Source organism: Ammodytes marinus (genome assembly GCF_949987685.1).
Source record: "Ammodytes marinus genome assembly, chromosome: 18".
In the NCBI taxonomy this organism is placed as follows: Eukaryota; Metazoa; Chordata; class Actinopteri; order Uranoscopiformes; family Ammodytidae; genus Ammodytes; species Ammodytes marinus.
Window position 1 is genome coordinate 21889676 of NC_137222.1, and position 17338 is coordinate 21907013.

At 41.9% G+C, this 17338-nt stretch overlaps 2 protein-coding genes across 2 annotated transcripts in view; both read left to right on the plus strand.

Annotated features, from left to right (window-relative positions):
• Positions 1–11317, plus strand: part of atp8b1 (ATPase phospholipid transporting 8B1) — a 34019-nt gene extending 22702 nt beyond the window's left edge. The window contains exons 15-30 of the mRNA XM_080047223.1: positions 149–192; positions 792–954; positions 1412–1600; positions 2250–2362; positions 2477–2641; positions 3167–3278; positions 3526–3601; positions 4004–4139; positions 4259–4387; positions 4896–5052; positions 5668–5891; positions 6578–6661; positions 7296–7541; positions 8142–8280; positions 8911–9041; positions 9573–11317. Coding sequence (XP_079903349.1) covers positions 149–192; positions 792–954; positions 1412–1600; positions 2250–2362; positions 2477–2641; positions 3167–3278; positions 3526–3601; positions 4004–4139; positions 4259–4387; positions 4896–5052; positions 5668–5891; positions 6578–6661; positions 7296–7541; positions 8142–8280; positions 8911–9041; positions 9573–9806 — 2342 coding nt within the window. The 3' untranslated portion in view covers positions 9807–11317. The remainder of the gene's footprint in view (positions 1–148; positions 193–791; positions 955–1411; positions 1601–2249; positions 2363–2476; positions 2642–3166; positions 3279–3525; positions 3602–4003; positions 4140–4258; positions 4388–4895; positions 5053–5667; positions 5892–6577; positions 6662–7295; positions 7542–8141; positions 8281–8910; positions 9042–9572) is intronic.
• Positions 11318–12887: 1570 nt separating this feature from the next.
• On the plus strand, positions 12888–14577 carry LOC307265315 (tripartite motif-containing protein 16-like; the record flags this gene model as incomplete). Its single annotated transcript, XM_080047011.1, is given in 2 exon segments — positions 12888–13928; positions 13930–14577. Coding segments are annotated over 2 exon segments (1689 nt in total).
• Between the last annotated feature and the right edge of the window lie 2761 nt (positions 14578–17338).

Sequence of the window (17338 nt, forward strand, 5' to 3'; positions counted from 1 at the left end):
ACTAAATTAAGGCTGGAATCAAAAATGACTCCCAAGATATCCAGTATTGTGCTTATTGCTTAATAATGCCAAGCTATATTTTCACAGCTATGACTTTCTGCTCCCATAATGTTTTGTCATTACAAGGGTTTTGCTCTCTTTTCCACAGGGGACCCAACCACTGCTGAGGGCGTGTCACTCGACAGAGGAAAGGTACAATATCAACATGCACTTACCGTACTTGTTCCTGGTTCATACTTGTTACTATTCTATTCTGTGCACACAACATCTGTTGGATATGTGCCCGTCATAGCAGGGGATCCCCTCCTCTACCTGAGATTTCCTCCACTTATCAAGGGTGCAAGGACTGTTATACTGTCCAGATTGTTGGGCCCCTAAATAGGCAGAGTGTTATTTTTGATACTTGCCTGCATTACTTCAGGAAGAATAATTCCGTTCCCAATAAGATGATTCACATGGAAATAATATGACGGAGCCATTAGCCAAACATAATCTAGAGTAGCTGTCACTTTCAATATGCTGAAAATGTAATCTAAATTAAATTATAGCTTGCTGTGTTCAGTGATTTAGCTCAAAATATCAGTTTTCAGATATTGGGTTGAAAATTAGTTTATTTCTATCTCTTCTCCATAAACATTTTCACTGCTTAGCTAAATAAGACAAACTAACAAATTAATTGACAAAAAAAAAGAAATTAGATTTTGATCGGTCGACTGCCTATCTCACCAGAATAATTTCAGATGTATTCCTACTAGTAGTCTCCTAAAGCATTTGCCTGTCTTCCCCATTAGCCGGTGGACTGGAGCTGGAACCAGCTGGCTGACAGGAAGTTTGAGTTCATGGATCATTCCCTGGTGGCTAACCTCCGAGCGGGGAAGGACAAAGATGCCTCTGAGTTCTTCAAGCTGCTGGCCCTCTGCCACACCATCATGGTGGAGCACAAAGAAGGAACCGGTAAGCCTACTACATAATCCTAGTGTGGGTGAAGGGAAGGAGCCTAAGTGTCAATCAACCCTTACGCTGTGGAGTTGGCATTTCTGGAGAATGCTTTTTGTCAAAATCTGTGCATAGCTCCTCACGATTCACTACTGGTTTGTACTGTGTGTGCACTGATAAATTAAAAGTTTTACTACACAGCCTAGAAACTGTAAACGGGCGCGTTGCTCGCTACAGTGGCACCTTTTCATTTACATACCAGTTTACAGAGCCTAAGCTGTGTATTAACTCCAGTTATTATTTTGTCAACACACACACACACACAGTACTGACGGCAAGCGGATCATGAGGAAGATATTCACTGATTTTCAATTTGTGTGTTGAATTTTTCAACTAGCGTTCTCTCTCTCTCTCCATATTAAGTGATATTTTTGATAATGAATAAAAAAATTATCTCTGTCTGTCTTTCTCGCAGGTGAGCTGGTGTACCAGGCGGCCTCTCCTGACGAGGGCGCCCTGGTGACAGCAGCCAGGAACTTTGGCTACGTCTTCCTGTCCCGTACGCAGGACACCATCACTATCAAGGAGCTGAACCAGGAGAACACCTACGAGATGCTGGCCCTGCTCGACTTCAACTCAGACCGCAAGCGCATGTCTATCATCTGTAAGAGCACACACACAGAAAAGCACACACACACACACAGACACAAAAGCACGCGCGCACACACAGAGTATTACACCTGCAAACACACATTTATGATCATGTTGTTTTTAAATAGTTTTAAAAGCTGTTATACTGCATAGTGACTGGCTAGATGCTGACTTTACCATTCACACACTGTGGTTCAGTTTGACTAGTTGGGAGACCTGTTATATTGTACTGCTTCTCTTCAATAGGAGCCAATGGGCCTCAGACCTTGTATTGAAGTGAGACAGTATCAACAGATGAACAAACACATTGTTTTGGGATTGATTGACAGTATGGAAAATTTAGATTAAATCTAGTCTCTTCCTCTTAAGTAGCAGTTTGTTTTTGAAACAGGGATAACATAAGGCATCACTGAAGATGGCTAGTGTAGGAGCTACTCATGCTGTGCTAGCTAGTATTAAGTTAACACTTTCCCACAGTTTAAGCTGCCTACCTAAGACATCATTTGGCAATCTTTCAGTATTGGCTTTGCTTGCCTTAACTCAGACCACTGTATTCAGGACTTTATCAATCAAGTCATTAAGAGCTGCTTGTGACTAGCAGACCACTGACTGTCCTACATCTGATCCTCTGTCCTCCTGTCTCTCTTCTCTCTCTCTCTCAGTGAGGTTTCCAGACGGTCGCATTCGTCTGTACTGTAAAGGAGCCGACACTGTCATCTATGAGCGCCTCTCCCCCAACTCCAGACACAAGGAAACCACCCAGACATCTTTGGATGTGAGTTCCCATGGATGTACTCTCATGTGCACTGTTACATTTCACTGCTACATACAATACAGTAGGCGTTGGCTCAGGTAAAATAACATGTTGTTTTTTTGTCGTGTTCGTCAGGTGTTTGCCAACGCCACACTGCGTACGCTGTGTTTGTGTTACAAAGACATCAGTGCAGCCGAGTATGAAGCCTGGTCCAGGAAACACAAAGAAGCCCAGCTGAGCATGAGCGACAGAGACGCCGCCCTGGACCGTGTGTACGAGCAGATCGAAGGAAACCTGCTGGTGAGTCGGACAAATGTATCAAGATGAACTTTCAAGTTTAACAAAGGTTTTACATTTCCATTAGGAAACACATCACTGATATACAGGAATCGGAAGGAAAACTAGAAAAAGACCCATAAACTAAGACAATTATAGGGTTTGGTAAACAATGTTACTGACCATTTCAACAGATAAGGCAGTGTGTGAATACAGAAGGGAAGGGGAGGAGTTTGACAACGCTCCCTGCCGCTCCCGGCTCCATTCTCCGGGAGCCAGACTAGCTTAAATGTAACTGACATTCATTTATATGCAAAAGTTACACACTATAGCTTTAAATATTGAACTATTTTCTATTGCCCTTGAAGGGACTCCTCAACACCCGAGAGCCAGTAAAATGTGCTGTTTCTATTTTTTTAAATCCAACTGAAAAACCCCCTTCTACTTTTCACCAAAAGCCTGAGTGAGCAATACATTAAATGGAAGTCCTTGAACGTTAAAAGCAGCGCTCCTAAAGCCATATCTAAGCAGCTGTATCCCTCTGTCCAGCTGATTGGAGCGACAGCCATCGAGGACAAACTGCAGGACGGCGTGCCAGAGACCATCGCCAAACTGGCCAAGGCTGACATCAAGATCTGGGTCCTGACTGGAGACAAGAAAGGTACCATCAGCTCAGACCGCACCGCTGTACTGCTAGTCCACCCGTACTCATGCACCAATATGTTACAGCTACATGTTTCAATGTGACGAGAAAAAACAATGCTTAAAGTAAATCTTAATGGGAGTTAGGCTTAAGAAGTTATTCCCTCAATGTTGTACATAACAGCTGTAATAATTAAATAAGTGAAAAGACTATGTGCCATGTTATTTGCACGCTTTATTTTAATGTCTTTCATCTTTTCCCTCAGAAACGGCCGAGAACATTGGATTTGCTTGTTCCCTTTTGACTGACGATATGCAGATCCACTACGGAGAAGATGTCAAGTGAGTGGAAGGGTTAACAGCCTAGAACAGTGATACAGTTCAAAGCACTTAAATTCAACACGTTTTCATGTTGTGAAGAGGGAGGGAGCACATTCTTCCTCCTTAAAATGACAAGTTAAGTTAATCGGATGTTTCAAAGCAGTACTCAGAGTTCTGTAGAATCAACAAAAAACTATAAGTTCCTAGTAGCTACTTTAAGTTAATCATCAGCTTACCTAAAGGTCTTGTTGTATAACTGACAACAGGAACACCTCAACTTTGCCTATTAAAGAAATATTATAACCTGCTCCTCTCTGTATTCCACTCCCTCCCTGTGTGATCGCTCAATTCAACGTCTTGTTTCAAGTATCTCTTGTATTGTTGTGTTGTGTAATAGTGGGTCTGTCTGTTGTGTGTCTGCAGTGAAAAGCTGACTGTCCGCCAGGCCACCAGGAGGCGCGTCACTCAAACCATCCTTCGAGGGAAAAAGAAAGCGGCCGAACCCTTCTTCACCGATCCTGGCCAAAAGAACGCTCTCATTATCACCGGGGGATGGCTGGTGAGTTCTGTTCAACACTCAAACCATTTTAAAATCAGGATTTTTAGTGATTTCTTTTTTTGTGCCAGTATTTCATATAACATGGTGCATTGTTCCGATACCTTGTGTGTTTATCTCAGAACGAGATTCTGTATGAGAAGAAGAAGAAGCGCCGTCGTCTGCGTCTGCGGCGTCTGGGAAGGCGTGCCCCTCCCACCAGCCCTCAGGACGGACAGCCAATGGACGACTGGGAGAAGGAGATGAGACAGGTGCAGCTAAACACATGACACATTTAACATGAGTATTAGGGCACACTCGCACAGCAAATCTGTACAGTGCCAAAGCACGCTTGAGGCATACATTCTAGTTTGTTTGACCAATGTGAGTGCTTTGCACACTTCTTTGGCCCTGGTCCGGTTGGGAGAGTTTAGATCAAAACATGTAATTCCCTGTAACATGTTACAGGGGGACATCAAAAAATGTAAAGGTTTTTGCCTTCACGTAGGACTGATGTGGTGGTGTAATGTTAGCTGCAGATTTGTCCAGATGAAAATATTTAAATAATTACAACCATAGGCTCTAAACGGAGGCCTATACTGCCATACCCCACACTATACCCCATACTGTATGTTTTTTAAACAAAAAGACAGATTTGTGACGGTGTCAACCAAGGCGTTTGTTGTCTGGTATTATGACGTTATTATTAAGTGAGATATGTTTGGTTGAAAGTGCATCCAGTGAGGGTTCCTGTGTTAACACTGTGACATGTGCCTACAGGTTGACTTTGTGGACATGGCCTGTGAGTGTGAGTCGGTCATCTGCTGTCGCGTCACACCCAAGCAGAAGGCCAACGTGGTGAGTCTGGTGAAGAAGTACAAGAAAGCCATCACACTGTCCATCGGAGACGGAGCCAATGACGTCAACATGATCAAGAGTAAGGACATGAGCCAACCATGCATAGTTAAAGGGATAGTTCAGTATTTTTGAAGTGGGGTTGTATGACGTACTTAGACAAAGTCAGTGTGTTTCCTTATGGAGAACCTAAAACCTAAATATCTGTTCAATTGTACACTAAACTGAGATTTTTTTCCCACAGCTTAAGTTTGCTGTGTGAGACGACCCTTTATTTTTGTATCACTCTACCAATCAGCTGCTTGACTCAGAGCTACTGCTGACTATTCAAGAGGCAAAAGTAAACGGCTGTCTGGTGGTCAACTAAAGCTCTGGAAAAAAATCTCAGTTTAGCGCACAATTGAAGTGATATTGAGGTTTTATGTTGGCTTTTATACATGAGGAGAAGCAACGTTTTTCTTCCGGCCCTGTCTGCAACAGTACAAGGCTGATTTCTGCTACAGCGACATCTCCCCCAAACTCCTTATGCTGACTGCACTGACCGCCATCTCCATTAGTAACACATTTACTATGCCTAAGTAGTACCTCATACGACCCCACTTCAGAACTATGACCTATCCCCTTTTAAAGGACACTTTATTTTGCTCCAACACATTGCAGTGACTGTCCTCTAACCCCCTGTCTTCTGTCCTCCCAGCTGCAGACATTGGTGTTGGTATCAGTGGACAAGAGGGCATGCAGGCCGTCATGTCCAGCGACTACGCCTTTGCCCAGTTCCGTTACCTGGAGCGCCTCCTGCTGGTGCACGGCCGCTGGTCCTACATCCGCATGTGCAAGTTCCTCCGCTTCTTCTTCTTCAAGAACTTCTCCTTCACTCTGGTCCACTTCTGGTACTCCTTCTTCAACGGATACTCCGCACAGGTCAGCAGCACGCCAGCATTTTGTCTTTTGTGATTTTTTTTTAAGGCCAAATTTTGGTCCCAAATATTAATTTCCTACATAATCCAGGTGCATAATATATCTTAATATTAGTACAATTAGAATTGAAATACATTTAGGTGTGTATTACGAAACATTACAGCAAAATATAATATTATAATATAATAATAATATAATATTTTTTTAGGCTTACTTTTTGATTCATATTATAAACAAAATTCAACACGTAAACACATTGTGGAGCTAGATCACTCCATGGAACATTTACATTACAAATATCATTACGAAGCTCTTCTGATTTGGACCATGGTTTAAAGGTGCACTACACAGTTTTAGGGGAAGGGGATTTGTTAACATTTGCAGAGCATTCTGGATTATCAAACATACTTACTCTGAATTAATTTATTAATATTGAATAACTCTACCATCATAAATCAAAAGTTATTATGAGGCCCCTAGAAGAAGTTAAAGGCCTACTTCACCGGTGGGAATATGAAGGTGTATTGAACTCGGAGATCCTATTTAGTATAAATGTGCAATTTTTTTTTTAAATTGGTTCATCCTAGCCTGAGAAAAGGCAGATAGAGTGTTTTATGGTCTCACTGTCTAACCCTACATTTCTCTTACTGTGACATCATACATTCAATCCTTTTTTCCCCTGTCTGCAGGTTGCCTATGAAGACTGGTTCATCACCCTCTACAATCTCTGTTACAGCGCCTTACCTGTTCTACTAGTTGGACTTCTTGACCAGGTAACAGCCATTGTTGTAGACTGAATGAGCGGTAGAGAAAAAGTTTAATACTGGTTTTGCATTTACAGTTTTGCATAAATCCCCCAAATATCAACATCCTTATTTTCTGACTCTTTACATCCATGTCAAAGTTACTAATACAATTTGATATTATACGGGTTGATTTGAAAGATGTTAGCTGGATTAGGTTAGGTTAATGTGCTGAGGTTTGAGGCGAGACACTGCAGACAAAAACAATAGCTTTTTCAAGGACTGGTCAATTTTGAGATAATTTGCTTCCATACCGTCTTCTTTCATACTAATATAAATCATAGGTCCAAAGTGTACATTTAGGTGTATATTTGACTAAGTCTTGTCTTTTTGCATTTGTATATTTCTGCAATGCAACCATATTTAACGGCCATTATCTCAATATTTATTTATCTGAAAAATCTTAACTTCTAAAGCGCGATCAAATTCAATTAAACTTCCCATGATAATTCTTTGTCATTATTACTTGTGCTATTCTGAGGGTTATAACAATATTTCTGTCAGACAAAACTGTGGAATCTTGCGGTGTATTGTAATACAGGTTTTAAAATGGGAAGGGTTGAAAAAGGAACTGTTAACTGATCCCTGTGCCTCCTTCATGCAGGATGTGAACGACAAGCTGAGCCTGAAGTTCCCCAAGCTCTACCTGCCGGGCCAGCAGGGGGCGCTCTTCAACTACAAGAACTTCTTCATCAGCTTGTTCCACGGCATCTTCGTCTCGCTCATCATCTTCTTCATCCCGTACGGAGCCTTCCTGCAGACCATGGGGCAGGATGGAGAGGCCCCCTCAGACTACCAGTCCCTGGCCGTGGTCACCGCCACCTCCCTGGTCTTTATAGTCAACCTGCAGGTTAGACACATTCAGAACTAATGGATGAAGACATGCCAGTGGGCTAACATTAACAGGACCATTAAAGGTGGAGTCAATGATTCTGGAGAACGCTTGTTGTCAAAAACTTACAAAAAGAAAGTTTTTGTTTTTGTAATTTGTGAAAATCTCCTCGTGATCCGCTACCTGTCCGTACTCTTTGTTCACTGAGAAACATCTGGTGTTAATACACAGCCTAGACTATTTAAACTGGTATCTGAACAAAGGGTAACAAAGGGAGTCCGCCTTAGCTAACGTCATGCCCATTTACATAGCCTAGGCTGTGTATTAACATCAGACTTTTTTTCAGTGCACACACGCAGTGCGGACAGGTAGAGGATCGTCGTGAGGAGATTTTAAATGATCTTGACAAGTGTTCTCCAGAATCCCTCACTCCACCTTTAATCATACAGTTAAACTCAGATTTAACTTACATTTGTATTTTAACTTGTTCATGAGTGGAAGTGTATAAGCTTTAGGTAATTCAATATCAATATGTGTAGTCTATTCTTAGAATCACTGAATGAATGGTTTAGAAGATGTGATGAATTGATTTGATGTGAATGACCTCTTTGTCGTCAGATGTCTCTGGATACGTCATACTGGACCTTTGTCAACTGCTTTGCTGTATTGGGCAGCATAGCCATCTACTTTGGCATCATGTTCGACATCCACAGCGCTGGAATCCACGTCATCTTCCCCGCAGCATTCCACTTCACCGGTCAGTCTCCACAGAGTCACACACTAAACTACTCCAAAGGTCTTTTCTTAAATGCTCAGCAATACAGATCATTTGTTTTCTTTTCTTTTCTTTTTTTGTGAAAACATAATTTTTGTTTATTGTATTTCCATGCTTTTCATTTTGTTTTGTATGTTGATATGTCTGAAATAAATTGAATCAAATCAAATCAGAAATGTGTACTGAAACAAAAACTGAGTGAACTGGTCCTTGGTGCTTCTATTTCATGTCCTCTGTCCTGCTATCAAATGTAACCGAAAATGTTAGACCCGACTTCTTAACTGATCACGTTTTTGCCCCTCTGACTTCTTGAGTTTGGTACGCGTGATTTTAAATAGTACAGCCTCCGCAGCGGTTTGTTTGAAAAGACTACAGGATCAGAGTTGTAGCTGAATTAATCCAAGACCCACAATATATTATTCATAATATTTTGACACAATAATTTCTTTAGTGAGTTATCATGGAATACATGTTGTGTACACTTCATTACTAAGCCATTCATCAGCTAGCATTGTCCATGTGGATATGCCTTTGAGGTAATGTATCATTAAACACCACTAGACCTTGCCCTATGCGCTACTTAATCTTGCCTTGTATATTGTGTTTCTGTAGGTGCAGCGTCGAATGCCCTGCGTCAACCCTACCTGTGGTTAACCATCATCCTGACTGTGGGCATCAGCCTCCTGCCTGTCATCTGCATCCAGTTCCTCCATAAAGCCATCTGGCCCTCCGTAGGAGACAAGGTGAGAGTCAATCTACCAACCTACTGCTGGGCCGGCCTCAATAATCTCCAATATCAGGAAGAAGTAGATTTTCTTCTTTAGATAGTTTATACCATATTTTCTCTACTTAACACAAGGATGGAAACAATAATGAAAATACTTTTTTTAGTCAATTATTTCTGATAGAAGTGTCTGGAAGCCAAGGTTGTTTTTCTTATAATTGTGAACCTGTCTTTTTTCCATCTCACTATTTGTTATAATATCTATGTTTATGAACTTAAAGGTCCCAGTTCTTCCATATCCTGCATACTCACCAGACATTTTACTCCTTGAGGATGTTTTGAATGCTCAGAACTGGCACATCTTTTTGGGGAACAAATACAATTCAATGCATATTCAATAAATACATTCTTAATCCATTCCGTTTACTGATTTAATAATATAATTATTTATTTTTGTTTGGTATAATTAAGTGAAATGGAAGAGATCCTTTACCTCTTCTTCTAATGGTGTGTAAAAACCTAACCGTCCTATTTCCCATCACCCCCCCAGGTCCACAGAAACAGAAAGAAGTACGAGATGGAGTTGAAGGAGGAGGATAAGAAAAAGCCGTCAGCCTTCGAGCGTGGGCGTCGCTCCCGCCGCTCGGGCTACGCCTTCTCTCACTCCCGAGGCTACGCCGACCTCATCGCGTCTGGCCGGAGCATTCGGCGGCGACCGCAGCCCAGCGCCGGACTCCAGGACAGCATCAGGGAGGTTCCCCAGAGAGAGGCCGAAAACATCTGAAGGGGGCTGAGCGGGCGATGGAGCAAGAACACTGTAGTCAGAGTGGGTTCTTAACATTGAGGAGCGCTTAGTTTAATCTTTATCTGTGGACAGGCTGCTGGGAAATGGTCAACATCGGGGAAAAAAACCTGTGCAGAATCAACAGCCTGGTCTTTAAGGGGGACCTCTTCCTTTTGCGTATTCAAGGGCCCCAAAAAGGATCACTCCTGAAGTTGCCCAGCATTTAGAATTGAAATAAGGGGCTTGGTCTACCACCAGTGTGCTGACCTGATAGGCACACAGTTAAATGAAGCGCTACTGAATGTGTTTAGGCTGCAGTTTGTGATCCTGACTCCACTCCCTCTTGTTCCCCCCTCAATGCACAAGACTCTTAGCTAACTGCTAATGAAAAAGCTCACTGAATAGACGACCACCGTTACAGTGGTTTGATGTCATGCAGCGACTGTGTGACTGACAATGTTGTTTAACTCAGGATTTTTAAAATAAAAGCTTTATTTTTAGTCAGTTTGTCCATGGTCAAAACGACTGGGTCATTCCCTGTTTTAGCCTAATGTATGCACAGCACTTGTTTTATTAGAATATTCCGGTCAATTTGTCCGTTAGCTATATGAAATCGGACTGCAACATTGGTTTAGTTTTATTTATGTCCGTTGAAATGCTAATACAAACACTTTCCTCCGAGTTAAAACAATGGGCTGCAACTCAACACATCCATATGTTAATGTTTTATCAAAGGTAATGGTGGGATGTTACTACACCAGGCTATGCAAGGTGGTTGGATGTCACAAAGTGTCTCTTAATTTAAAAATAATTTGTAAATAGTGATTTTTGTCTTCTATGGCTGTATCAAATGTCCCAAGTGTCCTTACGGGTGGGTGTTGTAGTCACTAGTTTGAGGAACTTTTCTTTCAGCCTTCAGGTCTTTTAAAGGCCTCTGTCCGGGCTGGATCTTAATGTTATTTGTTCTGTACCAAAGTGCCGTAAACACATTCTAGAGGGAACCTGCAAATAGCTCTAGTTTTTCTTCCTTCAAACAGCAGTGTCACAATATCTTTTAAATCTTTTAACAATTTACAGAATGTAAATTCAAGTGCTTCTTACTTCCAAGGGAAATGCATCAAGGAGGTCTTTGTATCCGTCAGTATCTCTTGGAAGCTTTTTCTTTCTATTTTTTTACTTCTTGGAAGTTGAATTACACGTTTCTTAAGTGGTCTAAAATCATTGACGATTTTCTGTCTGTGTGTCATTGGTTGTTTACATCAAACCCAAAAATGTGTGTGCATTTCCATTCCTGTAATCCGAACAACTGATGCATTCCTGTTCCGACTGTTACCCTATCCCCTTGACACTATTGTTACTGTATGCAGATAATGTCTTTTTGTAACTGAATGAATGGATGCAGTAGATGACAACTACTTTTCTCTGTACAAGTGACAGTTTGGTGTCTTTCATTTGATGGTATTTTATCATGTGGTTGTTAATAAAAGCCAAGGGCACATTTAGCAATCTGAAAACAAGATTGTATTTATTTTGTGGGAACGTGTGCCTTTTGTTTTATGTATCACTCTTCTGGGTAGATTGTGAGCTTTGACTCCCTGCTCAGCTCTCTCTTTGTCACGATGGTGCAGTAAAGCAAATGCAATACTGCATCTGATTCTCAGGCCAACCTCACACTCCATTGTCCCCTCAATCGGGAACAAGGCTGATTCCCTAGCCAGAGATGGCAATCCATCGGTTTGATGCAAACTGATACAGTGAGTGCTGAAGGTCACGGACCGATGATGCCATCAGGACCACATCATCTGCAAAAAGCAGCAACGAGATCCCCAGCCCACCAAACTGCAACCCCTCCCCACCATGACTACACCTTGATATCCTGGCCATGAATATCACAAACAGGATTAGTGACAAAGGACAGCCCTGGTGGAGCCAACTCCCTATGGAAACGATTCCGACTTACTGCAGAGAACCCAGACATAGGTTGCGTTCCGAATCGCATACTTTCTACTATATAGTATGTAGAAAAAAGATTTAGGATGTCCCGATTCTTGTGGCCAGATTTAGGATGGTTAGAATACCCGGATGGTCTACTTCATGCGGCCAAGATTGTTAGTGTTGAAAAGTGCATCCTATTTGGGCGATTCTGACCCACAATCCAGTGCGCACGTGAAGTGACGTAACATCGACGAAGCCTATAGGTCCATGTTATGAAAACAAACGGGGATGCGACGAATATAAAAGCAAGAGGCAAGATCAAGGCGCAATGTTATGATGAAATAAGAGAGAAAAGTATGTCCCAATAGTATGTCTACTGCATCCTAACTAGATTCTTTTTATCGTCGGATGTAGTATGTAGAATAGAAAAAAGAAAGAGTATGCGATTCGGAACGCAACCACAGCTTCCGCTTTGGACACTGTGTGGAGGTAAGCCACACCAGATCTTACTGGTAGCACTCATTCCCGCACAAGCTCCGGCTCCAGGGAGGTAAAATTCCAGGTTCCCAGAGCTCTTGAGTTGCATTGTAGGTATGGTAGGCCCAAGGTTTTGAGAGGGACTTTCAAATTGTCTATCTAGTACACTTGGTGGAGACTCAAGTAAACAGGCTGAATCGTAAGAAAAACTAAAACAAACTGTCTTTATATGGCAGTCTTATCAAAATGCTCCTTAGACACATTGTTAGTTACTGTAAAAGTAGAAAGATGGGTTTGAGGTTTTTGGCTGCTCTTTGCTGGAAAGGGAGGAGTTTATCCTGTTTGTCTTGTTGAACTACGTTGTTACCTTTTTATACACTGATCATCCCTGTTGCTCTATAATGGCTGTGTGTACTTGCTGTACTAAAATAAAATGAAAGGAGAATAACTTCAAACAAGTTGACAAAAGAAGGGCATGATCATTATGTCACAGCTTTTACGGGCGTACCAACCTTGGACTAAAATGAGTGTCTACATTATGATCTTTGCTCTATGTTATGTGTGCCAATACAAACAACCCAAGTTATCTTTCAGTAATGAATCAAAGTCTGACCTGATAAGACCTCTATAACATGCTCTTAAATGCACGAAACGAAATGCAGAGACGAAATGGCGCAGCAAGGAATTCAGATGGACCAGGAAATACTCTGCTGTTCAATCTGTCTGGATCTACTGAAGGATCCAGTGACTATTTCCTGTGGACACAGCTACTGTATGAGCTGTATTAAAAGCCACTGGGATGAAGAGGAACAGAAGACAATGTACAGCTGTCCTCAGTGCAGACAGGCCTTCAGACCGAGGCCTGTCCTGGTGAGAAACACCATGTTGGCAGATTTAGTGGAGGAGCTGAAGAAGACTGGACTCCAAGCTGCTCCAGCTGATCACTGCTGCTATGCTGAACCTGGAGATGTGGCCTGTGATGTCTGCACTTGGAGAAAGCTGAAAGCCACCAAGTCCTGTCTGCAGTGTCTGGTCTCTTACTGTGAGCAACACCTCCAGCCTCACTATGAATCTGCTGCCTTTGACAAACACAAGCTGGTGGAGCCCTCCAAGAAGCTCCAGGAGAACATCTGCTCTCGTCATAACGAGGTGATGAAGATTTTCTGCCGCTCTGATCAGCAGTCTATCTGTTATCTCTGCTCCATGGATGAACACAAAGGCCACGACACAGTTCCGGCTGCAGCAGAACGGACTGAGAAGCAGAGAGAGCTCGGGGAGAGTCGGCAAATAATCCAGAAGAGAATCCAGGACATGGAGAGAGATGTGAAGGTGCTTCAGCAGGAGGTGAAGGCCGTTAATATCTCTGCTGATAAAGCTGTGAGGGATAGTGAGAAGATCTTCACACAGTTGGTCCGTCTCATTGAGAAAAAAAGTTCTGATGTGAGAAAACAGATCACATCCCAGCAGGAAACTGAAGTGAGTCGCATCAAAGATCTTCAGGACAAGCTGCAGCAGGAGATCACTGAGCTTAAGAGGAAAGACATTGAACTGGATCAGCTGTCACTCACAGAGGACCACGCCCACTTTCTACACAGTTACCCCTCACTGTCACAACCCTCTACAAACTTATCCATCATCCATATCCGCCCTCTGCAGTACTTTGAGGACGTGTCTGCAGCTGTGTCCGTTGCCACAGACAAACTAGAGGACAACTCTTAATGATGAATGGACCAAGATCTCACTGACCGTGTCTAATGTGGATGTTTTACTGCCACAGGCAGAGCCCAAGACCAGAGACGCATTCCTCAAATATTCATGGCAAATCAAACTGGATCCAAACACAGCACACAAATTGATGATTTTATCTGATGGGAACGGAAAAGCAACGGTCGATGAACTTTCAATACCAGCAGTAGTGAAGTTTGCAGTTACTTTTGCAGTAAAATCGTTGCTCGAAGAACCGACCCGTTTCGATATGAGGATTCAGGTCCTCAGTCAAGAGAGTCTGCCTGGACGTTGTTACTGGGAGGTGGAGATGGAGGGAGAAGTCTTTGTAGCAGTCGCATACAAGGACATCAGCAGAACAGAGGTCGAAAGTGAATTTGGACACAATGACAAGTCTTGGTCCCTACAATGTGCCAACAACAGTTATGAATACAGACATGACAAAAGAGAAACGTCCATCTCTGGTCCTCAGTCCTCCAGAGTAGGAGTGTACCTGGATCACAGGGCAGGTATTCTGTCCTTCTACAGCGTCTCTGAAACCATGACTCTCCTCCACAGAGTCCAGACCACATTCACTCAGCCGCTCTATGCTGGACTGAGACTTGATTACAAATCCACTGCGCAGCTCTATTAGACAGAAATGAATGTGTGCTGTACACACACATTGTTTTCATCTCATCTTTGCTGCTGGTCTCCAGTTGCTGTGATGGTCCCGCATTTTCCACAGACACCATAATAATCAACTAGTGTAGGTGTGACTGCTTTTTCTGTTATCAATGAATATTCTTTGTTTTGGTGGACCCAAAAACATTGAGTTTTGCCACATATAATCAAAATGGCGATGATTTATTGAAATCATGTTCTGTTGTATGACACTTTGATTGTATACAGTATGAATTAACTAAAAACTTGTTATAAGCTCTAAACTGAGATAATGAGAACGATAAGTGAGGTTGAGTCCTTTGACGTTGCTACATCATTAATTTTGATTAGTGGATTGAGAAAAAAAATTTATCAGCAAGTATTTGTAAAATGTATGTAGTGAATGTTGATGGAAGAAACAGTCCTATGATAGTTGTTTTGATCAGTATATGTGGATAAAGTTGATATCTGTTCTAAGCGTGAATGAAATCATTTCTCGTTATTTCATTTAAGAAGCTACTGAGCTGCTGGGTAAAAGGGGGTTTGTGCATTTTATTAATTAACCCTTTTTCTCACTGAGGTCTGTACAGTATATGTTGTACTGCTGTCCCTGGACACATGAAAAACTGGGCAACAGTACATACAGTAAATGATAGATAAGGCTATAAATGAGGCAATACATGAGATTACGGCGTTACAAAATGAAACAAGTTTCTGTCTTTGGTGTCTCTGTGCATTTCTCATAGGTGGCATGTCAGTTCAATATTTTGTGCGGGCACAAAGCGATGATACTAGCATGGAGAGGTATTATTTTTTGATTGAATTAAAATAGTAAATTTTTGAAAAATGTGCAAATAAATATGGCAGGATAAATCGTACATATACACAAAGAAATAAGTGACGGGTTAAAACGTTTAGAACCAGAAACTTTAGTGTGTCTACAGTGTTAATATACAGCTCTGAAAAAAATGAAGAGACCACTCCAAATGTTCAGTGTCTCTTGTTTGACTATTTATAGGTTTATGTTTGAGTAAAATTAACATTTTGGTTTAGCTCTTTACACTACTGACAATATTTCTAACAAATTCCGAATAAAAAAATAGTCCTTTAGAGCATTTCCATTAAGTAATGTAGAGGTGAAGATTGAAGAAAAATTGCCATCCCTTGCTCAATCTGTATGACCTTAACTGAAATTGAAACATTTGAGCTATGGGGATAGGCTTCCTGTGTATTTAAATAAAGCAGTACTGTTTGCAGCCTCTGGGAGTCGCTGCAGGACTGTGTCTGTCTCTTGCAGCTCTGCTCTGGTTCCTTTCAGATTCTCCACAGAGCATCATAGCTGCTTTGGGAGTTCTTACAATATGAAACATCCAAGCTTCCATACTTGCAGCCACAGCTTTTTCAGCTGAAATCAGACATGTAGGCCTACAACCGGGTTAAACATTTACTCTCCTTTGGATGCTGAATTTCTCTCAAAAACCAGAGATTGGCAGTAAAATAGATTTCATTTGATTTGCACCGCCAGCAAATGACACTTGTGTATTTGTCTTTTCATGGCTCTACATATGTTTAGGTTGGTCGGTCACCCACCTCCATTAATGGGTGGATTGCCATGACATTTTCTACAGACGTTGATGGTCAACCTGAAATGTGCCAAGTTTGACTGTTGGACAGCTCTCAGGCACATGATAACTCTCTCAGGCGTAACATGCATCCATCATGCTTACATTGGCTACTGCTGTGTTCACTAGCTTTACTACCTCACATGTTTCCATGACGACTGAAATGCAGCCAGTCAGATTTGATGGAAAGATGAACTGAAGCCCAGGAAGTCGGGAGGGTTTGAAAGTTAAAGTACAGGCCATTTGTGCAAGACAAACCATATCTATTAGACAGGATACTCTATATAGAAACAGACATTGACAGACACAATAGTCACAAGCAAGAACCGACTCAATGCTAGATAAGTAACACAGTGACGTGCTCTCAAATATAAGGTTATAATATGGATTACACAGACAGCTGTCAAGAGGAATATTTGTGAATATATCAAAAGTCTCATTCTTGTTTGTGTGTGTGTGTGTGTGTGTGTGTGTGTGTGTGTATGTGTATGTGCTTATAGTGTGTTAAAGGAAGACCTTGGTGATGTGTTTTTTTTCTCACAGTAAAAGAATCCCACGAAAAGCCCAAAACCAACAATGAACACGTAGCCTATCGTCTGTGCAGCTGAAGCTGTCCTCAGTTCATTCCTTCATCACCAATAACACACACACACACACACACACACACACACACACACACACACACACACACACACACAAGAATGAGGCTTTTGATATATTCACAACGCATAGGCCTACTGGATTTTAAATCATCATAAAAGACCATCTTAATCACAGTAGGCAACTTATTTCTTTAATTTTACTTTTTGGCTTAGGAAAAATGTAAAGGTTATGTTTTTAATAAGATGACCTGATATAAATCAGTGTAACTCTGTGATTTACTGCAATCTGTTACGGATGGGCAGGGAGGACACAGGCGCGGAGACAGTAGCAGTTTAAGATGTTTTATTTTGTAGGAATCAGCTGGGGGTCAGAGCAGGCCAGAGCAGGCCAGAGCAGGCAGGCAGGGGAGTCCAGGAGGGAGGTAGTGCTGGCTGGCGAGGGCTGGAGCTGGTGGTTGGAGTCAGGCCGGGAGAGCTGTGGCAGAGAGAACAGGAGTTAGCAAATGACAAAATGCAGATGGAACTGCAA